General features: G+C 37.6%; 1 protein-coding gene across 1 annotated transcript; it reads right to left on the bottom strand.

The window, feature by feature from the left end:
- Positions 1 to 10,692: 10,692 nt before the first annotated feature.
- INSL5 (insulin like 5) lies at positions 10,693 to 19,175 on the bottom strand. Its single transcript, XM_023258795.2, is given in 5 exon segments — positions 10,693 to 11,615; positions 11,617 to 12,062; positions 13,926 to 14,043; positions 17,625 to 17,711; positions 18,998 to 19,175. Coding segments are annotated over 2 exon segments (375 nt in total). The 5' UTR covers positions 11,880 to 12,062; positions 13,926 to 14,043; positions 17,625 to 17,711; positions 18,998 to 19,175; the 3' UTR covers positions 10,693 to 11,503.

A 19,175-nucleotide genomic window follows, 5' to 3' on the forward strand; every position in this document is an offset into this window, starting at 1 on the left:
CAAAATGGAGCCTGACATGGGGCTCCATCCCAGAACCCTGGGATCATGGCCTGAGCTGAATCAAGAGTGGGATGTTCAGCCGACTGAACCACCCAGGCACCCCTAAAACTTTATTTTAAAGAAATGACACTGTAAATTTGAGGAAATTGTTTCACTTTGAAACACCCTGAACTTTCCTAGTATTTTGCCTTTCCTATAGGTGTTCTGAAAGTGACATCCTTCTTCCCAGATCTGTACCCCTACCGTGGAGTCTTCAGTCCTGCTTTTCCCTACCCAGAATGCCCCGTCCCCCACTTAAAGCAACTCTCTTTACTTTTCAGCATCAGACTTGGGTCTTGCCTTTTCTCTAAATCCTTCTCCATCCATTCCTTCCTTCCTGTTCTCTCTCTTCTTTTATCTCTCATAGTTGGGCTCCTGATTATTCTCTAGCTAATTTGTGAATAATAGTTTTGTTTTCCTTACTAGACTGAAAACATCTTGAGTCTATGGACCACATATCCTGACAGCACCTATCAATAAAATTGAACACATCTTAACTTTTCAAGCAGGAATCACATGCACTGATTGCACTGTGCCACCTAACCACCAACAACAGAGATAATAGTAATACACAATTCGACTCTAGAGGAACTGGGAAGTGACCACAGAACAGGCTAGAATATGTTTTCATAAGAAAAGTCCAGAATATCTTTATCTGTTTAAGGGTATCAGGGAAGGCTTCATAAAGGAAGTAGCACTTACCTAGATTATGAAGTTGCTAAGTAGAAGTTCAATAGACAGAGGAGTTCAGAATACAGGAAGAAGTCTAGACTGGATCAAAACAAAACAAAACAAAACCCCACAGTATTGATGAAGATAAGTGGCTATAACTAACACTGGACGGGTCCATGGATAGTAACATTAATGTCTGGGCAAGAAAGCCACACTCAGGCCATGGGTAGTCATCGAAGGCTTTTCATTCAGCTCATGGTGTATATGGAGTGATTCTTTAGGAAGACGAATGTGTCAGTAAAGAGCAGGAAGACTACTTAGAAGAAGGGAGAGGTAGCGAGAGGCTGAACAGTGTGAAATGGAAAGGAGAGGACAGTTTTCCGGAACCTTTTAAGGACAAAGGGCAGAGGGGCAGAGGGCAAAGTCTTCATGACCAGGCAAAGGCGAAAGAGGAGTCAGAAGTGGCTCTAAGGTAACACAATAAAACAGCTCTAGCCGTTTGCAGTCTCAGGTCTGAGTCCTGCTGTTCTAGTCACTAGTTAAGTGATCTTGAATAAATGACTAACCTGACTTAAGCCGAAACTTCCCCACCTTAAAGCAAAGCAATGATAACACCAGTCAGTATCTGCCTCACAGAGTTTGGAGTGAGGCAGGCGGTGGGGAGCTGACAGCCTAAGAGCCGGCCCCAGGAGGCTGAACACTGACTCTAAGGGAAAAGCTTGGAGGTGCAGCCTAAAACGAGCTTGTTTTAGCTTGCTAAAAACGAGTGAAAATACATGTTTGCTAAGTGCTTAACAGATGGGAAGTCCTCAATCAATAGTAACTCCGATGATTGGAGTTGAAAGTTTGAATCTGGGCAACTAAACCAATGGTCCTGTGAGCAAAAATAAAGAAGTCAGCAAGGAAGAATTTGAGAATTAAAATGCTAACCTTGATTTTGTACTTGTTGAATTTAAGTTAATAATGGGACGTTCGGATGGAAAAAGCCTGAGGCAGCTGAAAAAGTGGGACTGGGGCTGAGCTACATCAAGGTGAGAGGTTTAGACTTGGCAGTCATCCAGATTGAAACCTAACATCTTCCTCCTGCTTTATGAAATATTCATTAGCAGCAGCAAGTATAGTGAGTACTAATAGCAAATTACTGAAAATTCAGTTAACTCTGGGAATGTCAGCAGGAAACCCTCCCCCCAGAATCAGCAGGGAAAATTTCCCCCAACACCAAAATTAAATGATGCCTTTCTTTTTCTACTTTTAAAAAAATCTAAATGATCCATCTCTGTTGTCAGACATCATAAAAAATAAAAGGTTCTCCCAAAAACATCAGCATATTGAATGGAAGTGTCAGTGCTGTTGTCTGTTGTCATTGTTAATAGGATGACTTTAAAGAAAATATAATAGGAGGCCCTTGCAACAGAGTCCAATAGATTATGCGCTGGGAAATTAAGCGCTACCCAGCTCACTGATTTTTTTAAACTGTTGGGAATTATCCAGTATAGAGGGTTATTTAAAACACAACTGTTGGGGCGCGTGGGTGGCGCAGTCGGTTAAGCGTCCGACTTCAGCCAGGTCATGATCTCGCGGTCCGGGAGTTCGAGCCCCGCGTCGGGCTCTGGGCTGATGGCTCAGAGCCTGGAGCCTGTTTCCGATTCTGTGTCTCCCTCTCTCTCTGCCCCTCCCCCGTTCATGCTCTGTCTCTCTCTGTCCCAAAAATAAATTTAAAAAGTTGAAAAAAAAATTAAAATAAAAAAACAAAAAAACACAACTGTTGAGGGGCGCCTGGGTGGCTCAGTCGGTTAAGCGTCCGACTTTGGCTCAGGTCATGATCTCACAGTTCGTGAGTTCCAGCCCTGCGTCGGGCTCTGTGCTGACAGCTCAGAGCCTGGAGCCTGCTTCACATTCTGTGTCTCCCTCTCTCTCTCTGCCCCTTCCCTGCTCATGCTGTGTCTCTCTCTGTCTCAAAAATAAACATTAAATTAAAAAAAAAAAAACAGTTGAGAAATTAGAACTTTTAAATCAAGCATTTTAGAAAATGAACACTTGCCTTGTTGGGACCATTACTTGCCCTGTCTTTCTAGATGTTATCAAAAAACACATTAAGAAAACTCAATATTAAATAGTTACGGATAATTTACTATGCTTTTTTGCTCTCTCGGCTCTTAAGGAAGTGGCGAACACCCACCACTTCTGATTTTCTCTGCTACTCCGCTTTTCCCTCCTGCAGTCTGTTCCCATCCTCACCGCCATGATGCTTTCACTAACAGCGGAACTGGTTCTCCAGGCCAAATTGGCCACACATTACTCTGGCCACATTCCACCTCAGCTCTGTACTGAATTCATTTCTTTTCAGCAGCAATGTGGTATAGTTGTTTTTGTTTGGAGGCTCGGGGTTTTTTTGTTATTTTGTTTTTTAAGCACAGACTTGACAAATAGTCATTTTTGCTTCCAGCCTTTTTTTAGCTTGTGTGACTTTGGGCAAAGTGGCCAGTGCCCTGAGCCTCAGTTGTTTCAAAGGTAGAAATGATTATAATAATGATCACTACTTATTGATTTGTGGCCAATGACCACTGCTCGTGTTCTTGCCTTGAAGACTTAGAAGAAAAGTATCCATAACATGTCTGGCCTATCATAGACCTTTATTGTGGACATCCAATTTCTTCCTACAGATCCTGTTTTCCTAAAGAATTGAGCATATGTTTTAGCAATTTCGGTTCACCCCATAATGTCACACCGTAGATTACCTGATGTTTTTTCTTTCTGTTCAAAGTTTTAATCATCTACTGCTAGATCTTTGACAAGTAATTTTTCCTCAAGTCCACATTTATTATGAAACCCTATTTATCTCCAAATTAACCTCTTTTTGCTAATTTCTGCCGATTTTTATACTGCTTCCAATCAGATGTCTTGCCTCCACTTCAGTACTTGGTTTCTTTTAATGTTTTTGCTTATTGCTACTTGTTTTTTCCTGTCTTAGTGTCCATTTGATCTCATATGTTCTCTTCCCTTCTTCACATGCGTGAACACATACTAGAACACGACTATAAGGTTTATTGAGGCTTAAATATGTTAAGTATCTGATTAAAGTTTCCTGTAATTTCTCCTCGGTAGCTTTCATCACAGTTTAACTACAGTACACAACTTTTTCTTCCCCCTAGTGCAGGACACAACTTGAAACTTGTGGTTCTCCACCCACCCACTAGGCTATTTCCCTACTTAGCAAGGCAAGGAACCAGTATAACCAGTATGGGAAACACTAAGTTTCACTTTACATTTGTAGTCATAAAAGGAAAATTGTTGCTTCCCACAAACCATGAGGGTGGATCATCTAAATACCAAAAGAACAGAATATCCAGCCTGATTTGTGCAGGGGGTGCTGGAAATCATTTTTAAAGTTCATATGAGAAATATTAAGCTTAGCCGTTATTTCATTTCAGAGAAAAATAAACTGTATGTTGTTAGTTAATTATAAAAATACATTATCTTTATATTTTTTAAAGAAAATTTATTCTATAACAAGAACTTTATTTTGGTAGGAGAGCTAAAAAATTAAAAATGCAGCTAAGTTGCTTTCTTGCATCCTTGTTCAAAAACATAAATAAAAGTCTTCTAAGGACTCACTCTAGAGAGTTGGGTCAACCTGAGAAAATTAGACACTTAGGAAATGTCCTTAAGCATAGGTCAGAAAACAATAAGGGGCCAGATAGTAAATATTTTCAGCTTTGTAGACCATGTGGTCTCCCTCTTGACTACTTAACTCTGCCATGGAAACACAAACGCAGCCATGGACAGTAAATAACCATGTAAGTGTGCTGTGTTCCAATAAAACTTTATTTGTGTAACTGAAAGTTTAATTTTCTATATTTCTCATGTATCATAAGTTACTCTTCTTTTGACTTTTTTCCAACTATTTTCAAAGTAAAAACCCTTCTAGTACGTAAGCCATACAAAATCAGATGATAGGGGATATTTGGCCCATGGGCCATAGTTTGACCACCTTTGTTCTAAAGGGTTCATCTTAGTGGAGGAAGAGAATTAGAATCATAATAAGGAAGTTGAGATTTTAATATATCTAGCAGAAAGTGGAAAGTAACCAGCAATGACATAGAAAAAGACAATAACATTTCTAAATTAATAAGTGAGAAATGCAAACAAAAATATTAAAATAAATACTAGATTATATGGAATATAATCAAGTATATCATGTCACTCATTAAACATGAATTTGCTTCATTTTCTTATCAGATTGAATTAACAAATAAAAGCCACAAATAAATAAAAAAAACACATTCAGTTCTTCTGATATACAACATAGCAAAGTAAAGAATATTACACCATAATCAGATTTATTCTGAGGATGCAGAGAAATCTCAACATAAGGAAGACTATCAAAGTAATTCTTCATTTTAACAAAAGAGAAAAATATATGATGAAGTTAAATAGGTATTTGATAAAATCGAGAAGCTGCTTGTAACAAAATAAATTCTTAAGCAATATATAATAGAATAACACTCTTAAGATGGCCAATAATATATATACATATATAATGTAAAGACTATTGCTTTACTATTTATTTTTAAAAATATTTTAAACAGCAAACATCATACTGAGTACTGAAATGTTAAAGCCATTTCCATTAAAATTAGGAACATGAAAGAGATGCTTGCTATCATCACTGTTGTTGAGAATTCTTGAGTGGTTCCCCTCCCTGTAAGGCTCTCCCTAGCCACCTTGTCTCAAATCCACTCCACCACCGAACCTTCCTATCCCCCTCCCATACTTTCTTTTCTCCTCAGCATCAGTCATTATTTAATATTTCTATTGTTTACGTCTGCCTTCCACTAGAATATACACTTTATTCATCTGTTTTATTCACAGTTGTATCCATAGAATCCACAACAATGCCTGGCATTAATCTCAATAAAGCATTGCTGCATGAAGAATATGAAGCAATAAATATTGGAAGAGATAAAATTATCTTTTTATTACCAGATGATAATATTGTATACCTAGAAAGCCCAAGATAAACTAGCAAAGCAGCCATTAAATTTAATAAAATAACTGGACAAGTCTCTGGAGAAAAGATGAATGTACAAAAATCAAGATTTTTCTTTGTACCACAGTAAGATTTAGAAATGAGCATGGGGGAAATTTCTCATTCACAGTGGCAAATAAAAGTGGCAAATAAAAAGGTAATATAAAAAGGTGCAAGATGTACATAATTAACATTACAAAAAGTTATTAAAATGAATAAAATGCTATATTATTATAGAAACATATTTTGGATAGGAATTCTTAATATCATAGAATATGATATTTCCTTCATTAGTATAAATGCAATGCAATTCAAATTGTAATTCCAATAAAGTTTTTGGGGAACAAAATAACATAATTATAAAATCCATATGGAAGAATCTATGTTTCATAATAGGTTTCCCCCCAGAAACCTAATCTATAATGATGGACAGCTTTTCTTAAAAGATATTAAAATTTCCCATAAAATTACTGAAATCAAAGTAGTATGTGGCTAGTTCACAATAAGTAGAGAAGTGAACACAATAAAGGCCCTATAATAGTTCCAAAGGTAATGAAAAATCATATGACTAAAGTGACATGAAATTTCCATGGGCAAAAGATGGTTCATTTAATAAATAATGCAGGAAAAATGTTCTGTCCCTTTGGAAGAAAATGAAAATTAAACACTTCACTCTATACAAACATAAGTGTAATGTGGGTTAAATTTACTTTTTTAAAACGTATTTATTTATTTTGAGAGAGAGAGCACTTTTGCGTTTGCAAGGGAGGGGCAGAGAGAGAGAGAGAGAGAGAGAGAGAGAGAGAATCCCAAGCAAGCTCTGTGCTATTAGCATGGAGCCAACCAGGGGCTCAAACTCACCAACCATGAGATCATGACCTGAGCCTATAACAAGCAGGACGCCTAACCAACTGAGCCACCCAGGCACCCCTAATGTGGGTTAAATTTAAATGCAAAAGATATAAAACAAAATTATCAGAATAAAACATAGTAGAATTCTTTTACAACCTCGCACTAAGGGGGATATTCCTAAGCAAAGCAGAAAATACAGAAACTGTAAAAGACAGATATTTGCAAAAGACTAACTGAAGTCAAGACATACCAAAGAAGGGGAACGTATTTTTCTCAGATGACATTCAAAAAGTTAGTATCCTTAATATTAAAGAACTTTGAAAAGTAACAAGAAAACTATTATAAATACATTTAAAAATGGGCAAAGCACAGAAACAGACTAATTTACAGAAGAGAAAATACAAATGTCCAATAAATCCAAAGGTGACCATAGCCATGATAATGCCAATAAAGTAAAAAATGATATTCAGTATTTCACCTTTAAGAATTGCAAATTTTTAGCAAGTGCAGTAACACTATGAATAGGTGAGGATATAGAGAAATAATGTACTCACATGAATTTCTTGTAGGAATATGGATTAATACAAACTTTTTAAATGGTAATCTCTTGGTATATGTTTTTTTTTTAATTTTTTTAATATTTATTTATTTTTGAGAAATAGAGATAGAGACAAGAGTGTGAGCAGGGGAGGAACAGAGAGAGAGAGGGAGACACAGAATCCAAAGCAGGCTCCAGGCTCTGAACTGTCAGCCCAGAGCCTGATGCAGGGCTGGAACCCACAAACTGCAAGATCATGATCTGAGCCAAAGTTGGACGCTTAACTGACTGAAACACCCACGTGGCCCTCTTCATATATGTTTTTAAATTTAAAATACACATACCAAAATGTTACTGAAATATCTCCAAGATATATTACATACAACAACGGGATGCAAGTAGTATGGTAGTCACTTTCTGTGTAAAATAGTATGATAGGGGTACCTGGGTGGCTTAGTTAAGGGTCAGGTCATGATCTCACGGTTTGTGGGTTCTAGCCCTGTGTCGGGCTCTGTGCTGACAGCCCAGAGCCTGGAGCCTGCTTCAGATTCTGTGTCTCCCTCTCTCTCTCTGCCCCTCCCCTGCTTGCGCTCTGTCTCTCTCAAAAGTAAATAAACATTAAAAAAACTTTTTAAAATAGTATGATAAGCTCAGTAGGTATTGTATTAGAGTAGGTTAATTCCTGTAAAAAAAAAAAAAAAGAATCAAACATCAAACAACTGGGTGCCTGGGTGGTTCATTTGGTTAAGCGCCTGACTCTTGATTTCAGCTCAGGTGGGGCTCCATGTGGGGCTCCATGCTGGGTGGATTCTCTCTCTCCCTTTCCCATGCTTGCACACTTTCTCAAAAAAAATGAAAAATAAAACAAAAAAATTTTTAAATGTAAATACATAAAATAACTCAAAGGCTATTACTTGCTAAGTTGAGGAATAGTATGAATGATTTTAAGTCTTGGAGTGGCACATATCACTACTACTCACATTTAATTGGCCAAAATTAGTCACGTGACCACATATACCTGCAAAGGAGACCGAGATGTAGTCTAGCTGTGTGACCAAAAGGAAGAGGAGAAATTTTGGAGGACAGTTAAAAATCTCTGCTATAGATAGATTAATAGGCAGATAGGTAGATAGATAGATGAGAGATAGACACAGATATAGAGCAAGCTATCTAACTGTATTTGTAGCTATACTATATAAATTCAATATAAACATTTCTTTTCTGGCAGAAATTATAAGAAACTCTTCATAAGGGTTATACTATTACTTTAGAACCAAATGGAAGGCAATGAAGTTTTGTTTTATTTCACACTTCTCTGGATTATTTGCATTTCCTAACTTGATACATATATTTTTCACCCATCCTGACTATGGGATTTATTTAAGTGAAGAGAGTAGGTCTCATTTTTCTTTTTTGTTTCTCCATGTACTTAAATTATATAGATACATTTTAAATAACTATAAATATATATCAAATAAATAGTAACTACTACAAATATCCTGAAAAAATAAACATGCCTTTTTTCTTAGCAACTTGATAAGCTATCCCATTAAAGTAAAAGTGTCAGTATGTAAGGGTACATGAACAAGGCTGTGTACTTCATCTTTATTTATAATGGCAACTACTGCAAACAACTTGAATATCTATTGATGAAATCTAAAAAATACATGTTCTAGAATAGGAACTCTCAAACTTTTTGGTCTCAGAACTCTTTATACTCTTAAAAATTATTAAGAACTTCAAAGGGCTTTTGTTTATGTGGGTTGAATTTATCCAGATTTATCATACTGGAATTTAAAACAGAAACTTAAAAATATTTATTAACTCATTTAAAAATAATAAACCTACCACATATTAACACAGTAACATTTTATGAACAATATCTATTTTCACAAAACAAAATACATATGTTGAAGAGTGACCCTGTTTTATATTTTTACAAGTCTCTAAGGACTGCCTTTATAAAATACAGCACAATTCTCATTATCAGCTTCTGCATTCAGTCTGTTACTGTGTGTTATGTTGATTGAATATACGAAAAGAAAAGTCCAGCCTCACAGAAAATCCAGATATTTAGTTGAAAAAGGGAAGGTTATTTTAAAAGACTATTTTGTTTCATTAATTTAAGATGATTTCAATTTTATTTAATGAAATTATCTTTTTAGATCATTTTGATATTCTTTTTTAATATTATACCAAAACTTGACAAGTAGCTGTTTATTAAAGGTTAGTTGCAGTGTAGAATCTGAAATCACATTAATGAATTTTTGTACCGTTAGATTAAAATCTTTATTTTGCACATTAAATGGGTCTTTTCCCCACTCATGATTTTGTAATATCATGCATCCATCATTTGGAAAATATTGGTTCACTGAGTTATGCAGATCTCCCAAATGTTAACGCATTTCACTACACGATATCAAAAAGTAAAATTCATTAATATCACCACTGGTGCCCATGGTAGAGGATAAAAGTTTTTTAAAATTGCTTGGAAGCTTGAATTTTATCATCAGCAATAAATATTGTCAATTGTTTTTCTTGAAGTGAGGCTCATTTTGTTCATTTTCACATTTTTTTTGTTTAATTTCAAATACCATATCTGAATAACTACAGTTTTTCAGTCTTTCTTAAAAAAAAAAAAAAGATGCTTCACGGGAAAAGCAGCTAGTTTAAGTTCACAATTCAATCAGGTAAGTGCTTTACCATGAGATCACCATCACACTCCAGTATGCTGCAAAAGCACTTCATGCAGTCTCCCCATTTCACACCCACCCATATTGAAAAAGCATGTATTCAAAGACTGAGACTTAATACGATTTTCACCACTTCATCAATGGACATTCTTCCAGTGACACACACACACACACACACACACGCACACGCACACACAAACACGCACAGACTGCAAACCCAAAAACCAAACGAACAAAAATACCCGGGGAGTTCCTGGTGGTGAAGAATACATTGACTACCAGTACAGTTTGATGTGACTGCCTTCATGCTAAGCAGCCTAAGTTTGAATCCAGTAACACCACCCTCCTTAGCTGTCTGTGACTTAGGACATGTTTACCTGATTCCACTGAGCTTTGGTTTCTTTATCTGCAAAATGGTGATGAAGTGTACTGTCCACACTCAGAGGTTTCCTTCAACAAATGTGTTAAAATGTTTAAATGCCATGCACAAGGCTTTGACACAGTTTAAGTGCCCAGAATGTAGTAGATAGATTTCAAATACAGACTGTAGTAGTAATAAGACCAGCACCACAGATGAACAGAGAGTGTATTGTTACAAACCACTGGGGAGTTGAATGTCAGAGTTAGAAATGAAAACATAGTTTTGTGATTTCCTTACTTTGTCTGTCTGTAAAAACATCCAATTGTGTCACGAGATTTGGCTATACAGGTCTCAGTTTCTTAATTTCTAGAAGGAGAATGCAATGTCCTTTTTTAAAAAAAAATGTTTATTTTTATTTATCTTTTGAGAGAGAGAGAGAGAGAGAACACAAGGAGGGGGGCAGAGAGAGAAAGAGACACACAGAATCCTAAGCAGGTTCAAGGCTCTGAGCTGACAGCAGCGAGCCTGATGCAAGGCTCCAACTCACCGACTGTCAGATCATGACCTGATGACCTGAGCGGAAGTCGCAGGTTCAACCGACTGAGCCACCCAGGTGCCCCAACACAATGTCCTTTTATCTCAGCAGTAGGAAGGCAAAACCAAAGCAGCCCAGACTATAGGAAGGAGCTCATTACTCAAATATTCTTTAGGGAGATCTAACTGATACACATATGTCTCCAGCTATCCTCAAGTAGAAGGGCTGCATATTAGGAAACATTTATTGAGCACTTAAAGATGTTTTGAGAAAAAGTACTTTGTTTAGATTCTTATACTTGACCACGAAACAATGTTTAAATTCTCAGCAACCCAAATATACAGCAACCCAAAAGTTAAGAGTGGATAGTTATTTCTGGATGATGAGGTAAGAGTTGATTCTTATTTTCTTTTTATGCTTATTTTTTAACATTTTCCTACCATCAGCATAATCTGCTTACTGTTTTAAAGTTATTTTAAAATTTTTTACAAGAAGAAAATCACAGTGAGCTTGGTTTATGGCATTTTAACTGCAATTTTGCACAGCATTTAAAATTTCAAAAGATTAGTTAAAATTTGAAAAGAACAGTGCATTCACTTTGGCAAAGAGAGAAAATACACTTCATTGTGGTTTTAACTATTGATCCACAACTTTTAGGAAAGAAAGATTGCCTAGCCCAAAGCTATTATTTTCATAACACAATGCAAGTGTTGTACTGAGCAGTAAAACACCGTGATTAAGCGCATGCTCAAAGCTCTACCTTCATCGCGCATCTGCTCTTGTCTTAACAAAGAGCGCGCAAATCAGTCACGGAAAAGCCATCAGTGCAGCACAATGTCTGTAAGTCTTGTCCTGACAAGAGCCCCAAAGCTTCTTTGAGCCCCAAAGCCCTTGGCCAGCTGTTCATCCTGAAGTCTCTTCTCTCCTGAGGAATCCACCTGCGGAAAGTGTTGCACCAGGCTTTCCTCCAAAACTTCATTCGTGCTCATCTGGAAGTTAGAAGTAGTTTCTTCTCTCAGCTGTACGGAAGAGAGTCTCGACAAAGGAAGGTTGTAGCCAAATTCTGCACTTGGGGACGTGCATTGGGTGTTTTTAAAGGAAATTGAGTCCTGCACATCATTTTCTTTAAATGTTGGTCTGGCTTCAGAAAGATCAGGCATTCTGGGGAGAACTTAGTCATCTCCACCTTCCTGGATCTGCAGGAGAGGAAACATCAGAGTGGAGAGAAGGAGTGACAACAACCTGTGTCCTGCAGCCAATGAGGAGCCAAGTCCAAGTTCACCTTCTGTTGTACTGGCTACCACTGCTCCATGACCAGAAGCCTCCAAGGTATTCGTTACATGCTATAAATAAAAAACACACAAACAAAAATGACCCTTGTGTATGCCCTGCAAAGTTGATCAGTAAGGAAGGAAGTGGTGAAAACCAAAAGTGGTTCCCACTGTTATTAGGGTGTTGTTCCCAAAGTCCTCCCTCAATTTAACTACATTCCAATTTATTTATCAGCACCTTAGCACACTGGCAAGCTCCAAGAAAACTTACATGAATGAATGCTGATTAATAAGCCAGTAATGGATTGAATAAATAATATATGAGAAAATACTCTGAAAAGTACTCTGTGAAAGATTAAATAAACTGTATTCTGATGTCAGCGGTGTTAGAGCCTTGCACAAACATCCGTTCAATTGCCCGATGTGTTTCATAGATATTCCAAATGCATTCTTTCTAGTGCATTTTGGTTTGCTAATCCAGAGATGGATAAATTATGCTAAATCGGGTAAATTAGGTTTACTCTCTTGAGATTAAAAGCACTTATTATATCTGCTAGCATCTAGTAACTATGTAACTCCCACTCAATGTGGGAGTGATGAGTTCATAATTTTTCAAGAAATTAGCCCAACAAAATATAAAAACCGTGGGTCATTTTCTAAAATATTTTCGTTTACCAAAGTCATTTGCAACTGCATTGAAACTTTTACATTCATATATGTGGTTATGACATTTATTATGTGATCACATTTTCCTGTTTTAACTTTTTATTGTAAGACATAACCAACAGTTAATTATTAAAATAGAACCTTAAATAAATTCTACCTCATACTTTAATATGGGATTAGCAGAAAGAATTCCAGTTAAACATCTTGAATTGAAAAATGAAGAGGGGTGCCTAGGTGGCTTGGTCCGTTACGCGTCTGACTCTGGATTTCAGCCCAGGTCATAATCTCACAGTTGGTGAGATCAAGCCTCACCGTGGGCTCTGCGTTGACAATGCAGAGCCTGCTTGGGATTCTCTCCCAATCTCAGCCCCTCTCCCACTCGCACGGGTGCGCATGGATGCACGCGCTCTCTCTCTCTCAAAGTAAATGAATAAACTTTTTTTTTTTTTAATGAAGAAAAGCAGTGAAATCAGTCCCCTCAGTATTCCTGAAACATGTTAGTTAGGTTCATTCCCACCTCAACATTCTGAGCAAACAATTCCTACTAGAATTCCCACTAGAATTTCACTTCACCCCACTTGCCATAACTCCCCAAATCCTATACGTCCTTTAGGGCCTCCATCAAACACCACTGCCTCTATCATTTATTACAGCAGTTCACCATCTTCTTTTTCCCATCTGAGACACAGTATAAACAAAGACCTCAGCTCTTGAAGCCAGATAGACTTGGTTTGCCCCCTAGCCACACTACCTACCAGCTGGGTGAACAACTTTGTTCCCAGTAAAATGGTAAATTGTGGCAATATTACTTCACAGGATGCTTATCGTCAGACTGAATGAAATGTTGTACATGAAACTATCTGGCACTTAGTAAGTGCTCAATAACAGATTCCTTCCTTGCGTCCTTATTTAGCACCTGCCTTAATTCCAACTTATTATATTCTGTAATTGTCCATGTATGAAATTATCCATGCTACTTCAACATGTCCCTTAGCATCACATGCTTCTATTCCCCATAGCACCTGCCATAGATGTTGAGATCATCAAAGTAGTTATGCAATCAAATGACTTCAAGCTGGAGACTAAAGAAAACAAGGTCTTTACTGTCTGAAAGGTAGCAAGCTCACGTCTTTCCCAAGCCAAATTCAATTTATTTTGATAATTAACCCCTGAAACTGATGTAGAAGTGGCTTAGCAGTAATTAGAGACATACTAAAACAAGCCTGGGGAAAAAAAAATAAATGAAGAAGTCACATGAGTTAATGTTACCTTGACTTTGAGGGATTCCTTCCGGGTGCCTTCTCTACCTGGGGCCAGCACAGGTATAGATGACTGCTTTTATGTAGTCTAGTCCACAGAGCTTCTATAGACTCCTCAAGCCTCACTTCTGAGATGGCAAGAAGGACAGAAAATAGAAACAAAAGTCAAAATGGAGCCCTTCCTCTTGCTGAATAAGAATCTGACGTGGTGAATATTGCCAAATCAAGTTTTGAACTTACCTTCACACTTGTCCAATTTATACTAGCTTTCCTGACATTTTATTGGTCAGAATCTCGTTTTAACAATATTTGCAAAGCACATAGGTTACACCGTGAAGTTTTGATAATGTGCCTTTATGATTATTGCTAGTTATTCAGTCACTTCTGAACACCATCACTCACCATTAGCGGCATCCATGAGACAATAAACAGGATGCTCTCTTGGAAGACATCTGGAAAAACACAAGCTTTGGAAGTAGCCAAGTAGGACTTTCAATGTCAGCCTTGTCACTTACTAAGTGACATGGGGCAAGTTTTAAACCCTTTAAACTTTGATAAGCATATCTTTAGAGTTCGAAAACCTATCTTGTAAGAGTTTTTCAGTATCGAAAGCAATACCTTCTCAAAGCCATGAGAAAACTAACTTAAGAATTTGTGTTTGGGGCACCTGGATGGGTCAGCCAGTTAAGCTTCTGACTTTGGCTCAGGTCAAGATCTCACAGTTCCTGAGTTCGAGCCCTGCATTGGGCTCCGTGCTGACAGCTCTGAGCCTGAAGCCTGATTCAGATTCTGTCTCCCTCTCTCTCTCTGCCCCTCTTCCGCTCTCACTCTGTCTCTCAAAAATAAACGTTTAAAAAAATTTTTAAAAATTTGCATTCTTGTGTTTTGAATTTGAATCTTCGTATCCCACTTAGATGATCTAGAATCTTAACCAAAATATTTAACCTCTCCAAGAATTCTTCTCTGTAAAATTGTGATAGTAACTGCTTTTTTTTAATTTCTTTTTTTAACATTTATTTATTTTTGAGACACAGAGAGAGCATGAACAGGGGAGGGTCAGAGAGAAGGAGACACAGAATCTGAAACAGGCTCCAGGCTCTGAGCTGTCAGCACAGAGCCCAACGCAGGGCTTGAACTCATGGACTGCGAGATCATGACCTGAGCTGAAGTCAGACGCTTAATCAACTGAGCCACCCAGGTGCCCCAATAACTGCTTCTTAAAACTAATGAGATAATACGTGTCCTGCTTGACAGTATAAACACTTATCTTCTTCCCTCACCGTTGGGATGGACTAGAAAACATGACTTTCCTTTAGAATACTGGGGAAGTTCTCTGACTAGAATCTTCCTTGTTATCCTTCACCCCACGACTTAGGCATGCATTAATCAATACATATTTTTTATAACAGAAACCTGAATACATAAACTCCCAATGAGCTAAATAATGAAATTTCTCTTGTAAACTTTCTGAAAGTGCTCATTCTGGCAAAGCTCTTACCTAAACTAGAAAAGCTGGCGTTTGAGATCTTAAAGAGTTGTTGACTCACTTTTTAGCAAATTGAAAACTAATCTTTTAAATTGATTCCTCTTGTGTGATCTCTGGTTGGAAAAAAAATCCATTCAGCCAGAGATCAAAATCATATCACCCATACTTCTTGTGGCATTGTCATTTTTCTGCAGGGAAGCCAGAAAACAGAATAAGAAAATCAATGCTCTGATTGAAAGCATTTCTGACTCTGAAAAATAAATATATTACTTCAAAGAATTGTTGCTTTCTCAATCTCTCTGGCTGCAGTAGGGAGAGTGGATTAAGGGGAGCAAGATTTGAGGGAGGAGAAACAAACAAAAAAGGCTTTGGCAATAATTTAGATGAGATATGATGTGCTCTCAACTAAAGTCATTGCGGAAAGGATGGGGCAGATGGCAGTATTCAAAAAATAGGAGGGCTTGGTACAAATTAGATATCAGGGATAAGGAGGCCAAAAATGGTACTTAGGTCTCTGGCTCACACAACTGGGAGGTAGGAGGAGAGTCATTTTGCTAAGAAAGGCACATAATGTGCAGGAATGGTTTTGACATCAGACAGAGCTACCTTATCTTTTCATAGGTCAATATGGCAGGTGAATCTGTCATTTATCAACTCCAGAGGGGCATCTGCATGACCAAGTCTAGCACACCCACAACATCAGCAATTATTTAGCCATTTATTACCAACTTCTTCCCTTCTTTGGAGATTTATACTGCCCATCTTGATAATGCCAGGTGTAACATAGCTCTGCAATAAACTTGTGATCAGTAGCTATGGGCTGGGCTTTTGTACAACCCAGGAGAGAAATATTCAGCCAAGGGATGATCCCTATCCTGGATGTCAGATGCACTCGGGTACCTCTAAACTCTGCTACCATCCCCACTTTATCCCCCTGGGCTCAAAATAGTCTCTTCTGCCAGCTGTTAAGACGTCATCAGGGTTTACGTTAATTTGGGATGCAAATGCAAGGCCAGTGGGACCTGAGCTCAGCCTGAGACCAAAGGGAGGCAAACTAATCAGGTCGTGTTCCCAGATAAAAAGCTAATGCCAATAATGAAAGCCCTAGTTGTGGCATTTCCATTTTGAGGGCTTTACTTTTGCCATTTGTGAATCGAGAGAGTTGGACTGAATTACCTAGGGCTCCCTTGAACTTGAAATGCTAAGTCTTCTTATGATTATCTGATTCCTTTACTCCTGACCCAAAACCTTTCTATGGCTCAGCATTACCTGGAGAATAAAATCCAAACAGCCTGGCATTCAAAGCTCTTCATCCAGGCCTTCAAATATCACTCCTTGCATGTAACTCAAGGTACAACCAGAGAAGATAACCAAAATGAAAATGAATCTTTCCATCTTTTGACCAAAAAGAGTTTGTTTCTTGTACCTCTGACTAGAGCATTTAATCCTTTCTATTTGGAGGTTGACATGACTTTTCCTTCTCATCTAGTCTGCAGCTCAGTTTACTATCTGTGTGGCTTTAAATATGTAATTGTCTTCTCTGAGTTTAGTTTCTTCATCTGTGAGGAGATACTAATCTGCATTATATTACATGTTTTATGTAGGGTAATATATGATGTTTAACAGATGCTCAATAAATTAATGTGATATGCAAGAGATTAGAAATGCATTTTTTGGCTGCAACTAGCCACTATGGAAGGCTTTTATGTATAACTCTTGATCTCAAAACTATCCAAAAATTTGCACTGCTCTGGTCTTTTTCTTTCCTTCCTTCATTCTTTCCTCTCCTTCATTCCTCTCCTCTTCCCACAAATACATTCTAAAAGCAGAACCTTAGAGTACTATTTCTGAAAGTATTGTCTTTAGGACATGAGTCTTTGAAGATGGTCTTTGGAAAAAAAATCCTATAGTAATGGTCCCTTTTTTTTGTAGATTAATGATGCATGTTATATATACGGGCTCAGGGAAGACTTATAGTTAGGAAACTTCTTTAATTTGTTGAATTCAATATTTCCCAAACTTGTTTAACCCCAGAACATCTTTCACCATGAAGTTGACTAATATTTGGAATAGTTGTGAATTTCTAGGGGAGATATATTTCCAGTTCTCTTCCTCTCAGGCACATGGTGGGATTCTATTTCCCTGTTCTTTAAAGTTGCATGGGGCCATGTGACATACTTTGGCAAATAAAAGGTGATTGGAAGTAACATATGCCACTTTTACCTGGCATTTAAGGATTGGTGCATGATTCCCCAGTCCTCCCTCTCTTCCACCTTGATGACCGACATCATTCTTGATGGAACCTGGTCTCTGGTCAAAAAAATATAAAATGAGACCACCTGCTTACCTGTAATGAACATGTAATGTACATGAGAAGTAAATTCTCACCATTTAAAGCCGCTGAGATTTGGCAATTATTGGCTGTGGCGACGTAATCTGATTTATTCTCACTAGTATAATTATCTCAAAGTTATTTACATTCTTATAGATGTAGAGAATGTTTATATGATCCAAGTTTTTGGACCAAAGTAAAGTAAGATCAGTTATCTGGACTTAACAGCTGGAATTAATTACCATGTGTTCAATATGATTGATAATATGAAGATCCACAATTAACATGAACCAAAAATTCAAATTAACAACCAATGGATTGAGTAAACGTATGTTTCATCTATAAATTGCTTATCGAGGAACTATGGTCACAAGAACATCTAATACATGGTGTTAGAGCAGGTTGGCATGAGCTGTAAGTACTGTCTGTGGCATTCAGATTTGGAAAATCAGATTTCAGTTCTGCCATTTAATATCTATGTGACCTTAAATACTCAATGTCTCTGAATCTCAGTTTCTTCACTTGTAAAATAGAGATAATAATGCTGACTTTATTAGGGTGGTTGTCAGGATTAAATTATGCAGAGTACTGTCAGAGTCTCTAGCACAAAAGGAACTTTCAATAGATTGATCATTCATAGTAATGACAAGAACCATAATTCTACCAAATGTTATACTGTGTCATAGTGGCCTTGATGTTAGAATACGAGAGTTTTAATACTGGTACTGTAGCTTCCAGCTAAGAGAGCTTGAGAAGGTAATTTAAACTGTAATTTGATTTTCTAATTTGTAACATGGAAAAATATCACAGGATCGAATGAAGCAATGTTAATTATAGCACTGATAAATTATAAAGTGTAACACATACAGTTATTTTATGATAATGATGATTATAAAATCACTCTACAAATTTGTTAGCAAATGCTGATTGATTTTTATTCATACTTCTTGCTCCTAGAGGGTGTTTTCATTGTGAGGCACCACGTTCATCCAGCTATTCTTGGGAGTCATTCCTAACTCCTCATTCTCCCTCTCTTCCTTGCCTAAAACCTCTTTTGTGCATACACATCCATTAAGTCATCAAGACTCACAGATTCTACTTCTGACTTTCTCTGTGATCCACTCATTCCTCTTTATCCCCTCTGCCATGATCTCAACTTTGATTTAGAGACTGCAACAGTCTTTCAATTGGCTCCGTATCTTTCATCAAGCCCTGGTTTACACTGCTGCCAAAATGATCTTTCTAAACGTGCTTATTTTCTTACCCACTTTGAAAACTCTTCAATGGCTTTCCGTTTTCCTCAAGAAGAAATCCAAATTTTCTGGGGCACCTGGGTGGCTCAGTCGGTTGGGCGGCCGACTTCGATTCAGGTCATGATCTCGCGGTCCGTGGGTTCGAGCCCCGCGTCGGGCTCTGTGCTGACAGCTCAGAGCCTGGAGCCT

This window comes from Felis catus, chromosome C1 (genome assembly GCF_018350175.1).
Source record: "Felis catus isolate Fca126 chromosome C1, F.catus_Fca126_mat1.0, whole genome shotgun sequence".
Lineage (NCBI taxonomy): Eukaryota > Metazoa > Chordata > Mammalia > Carnivora > Felidae > Felis > Felis catus.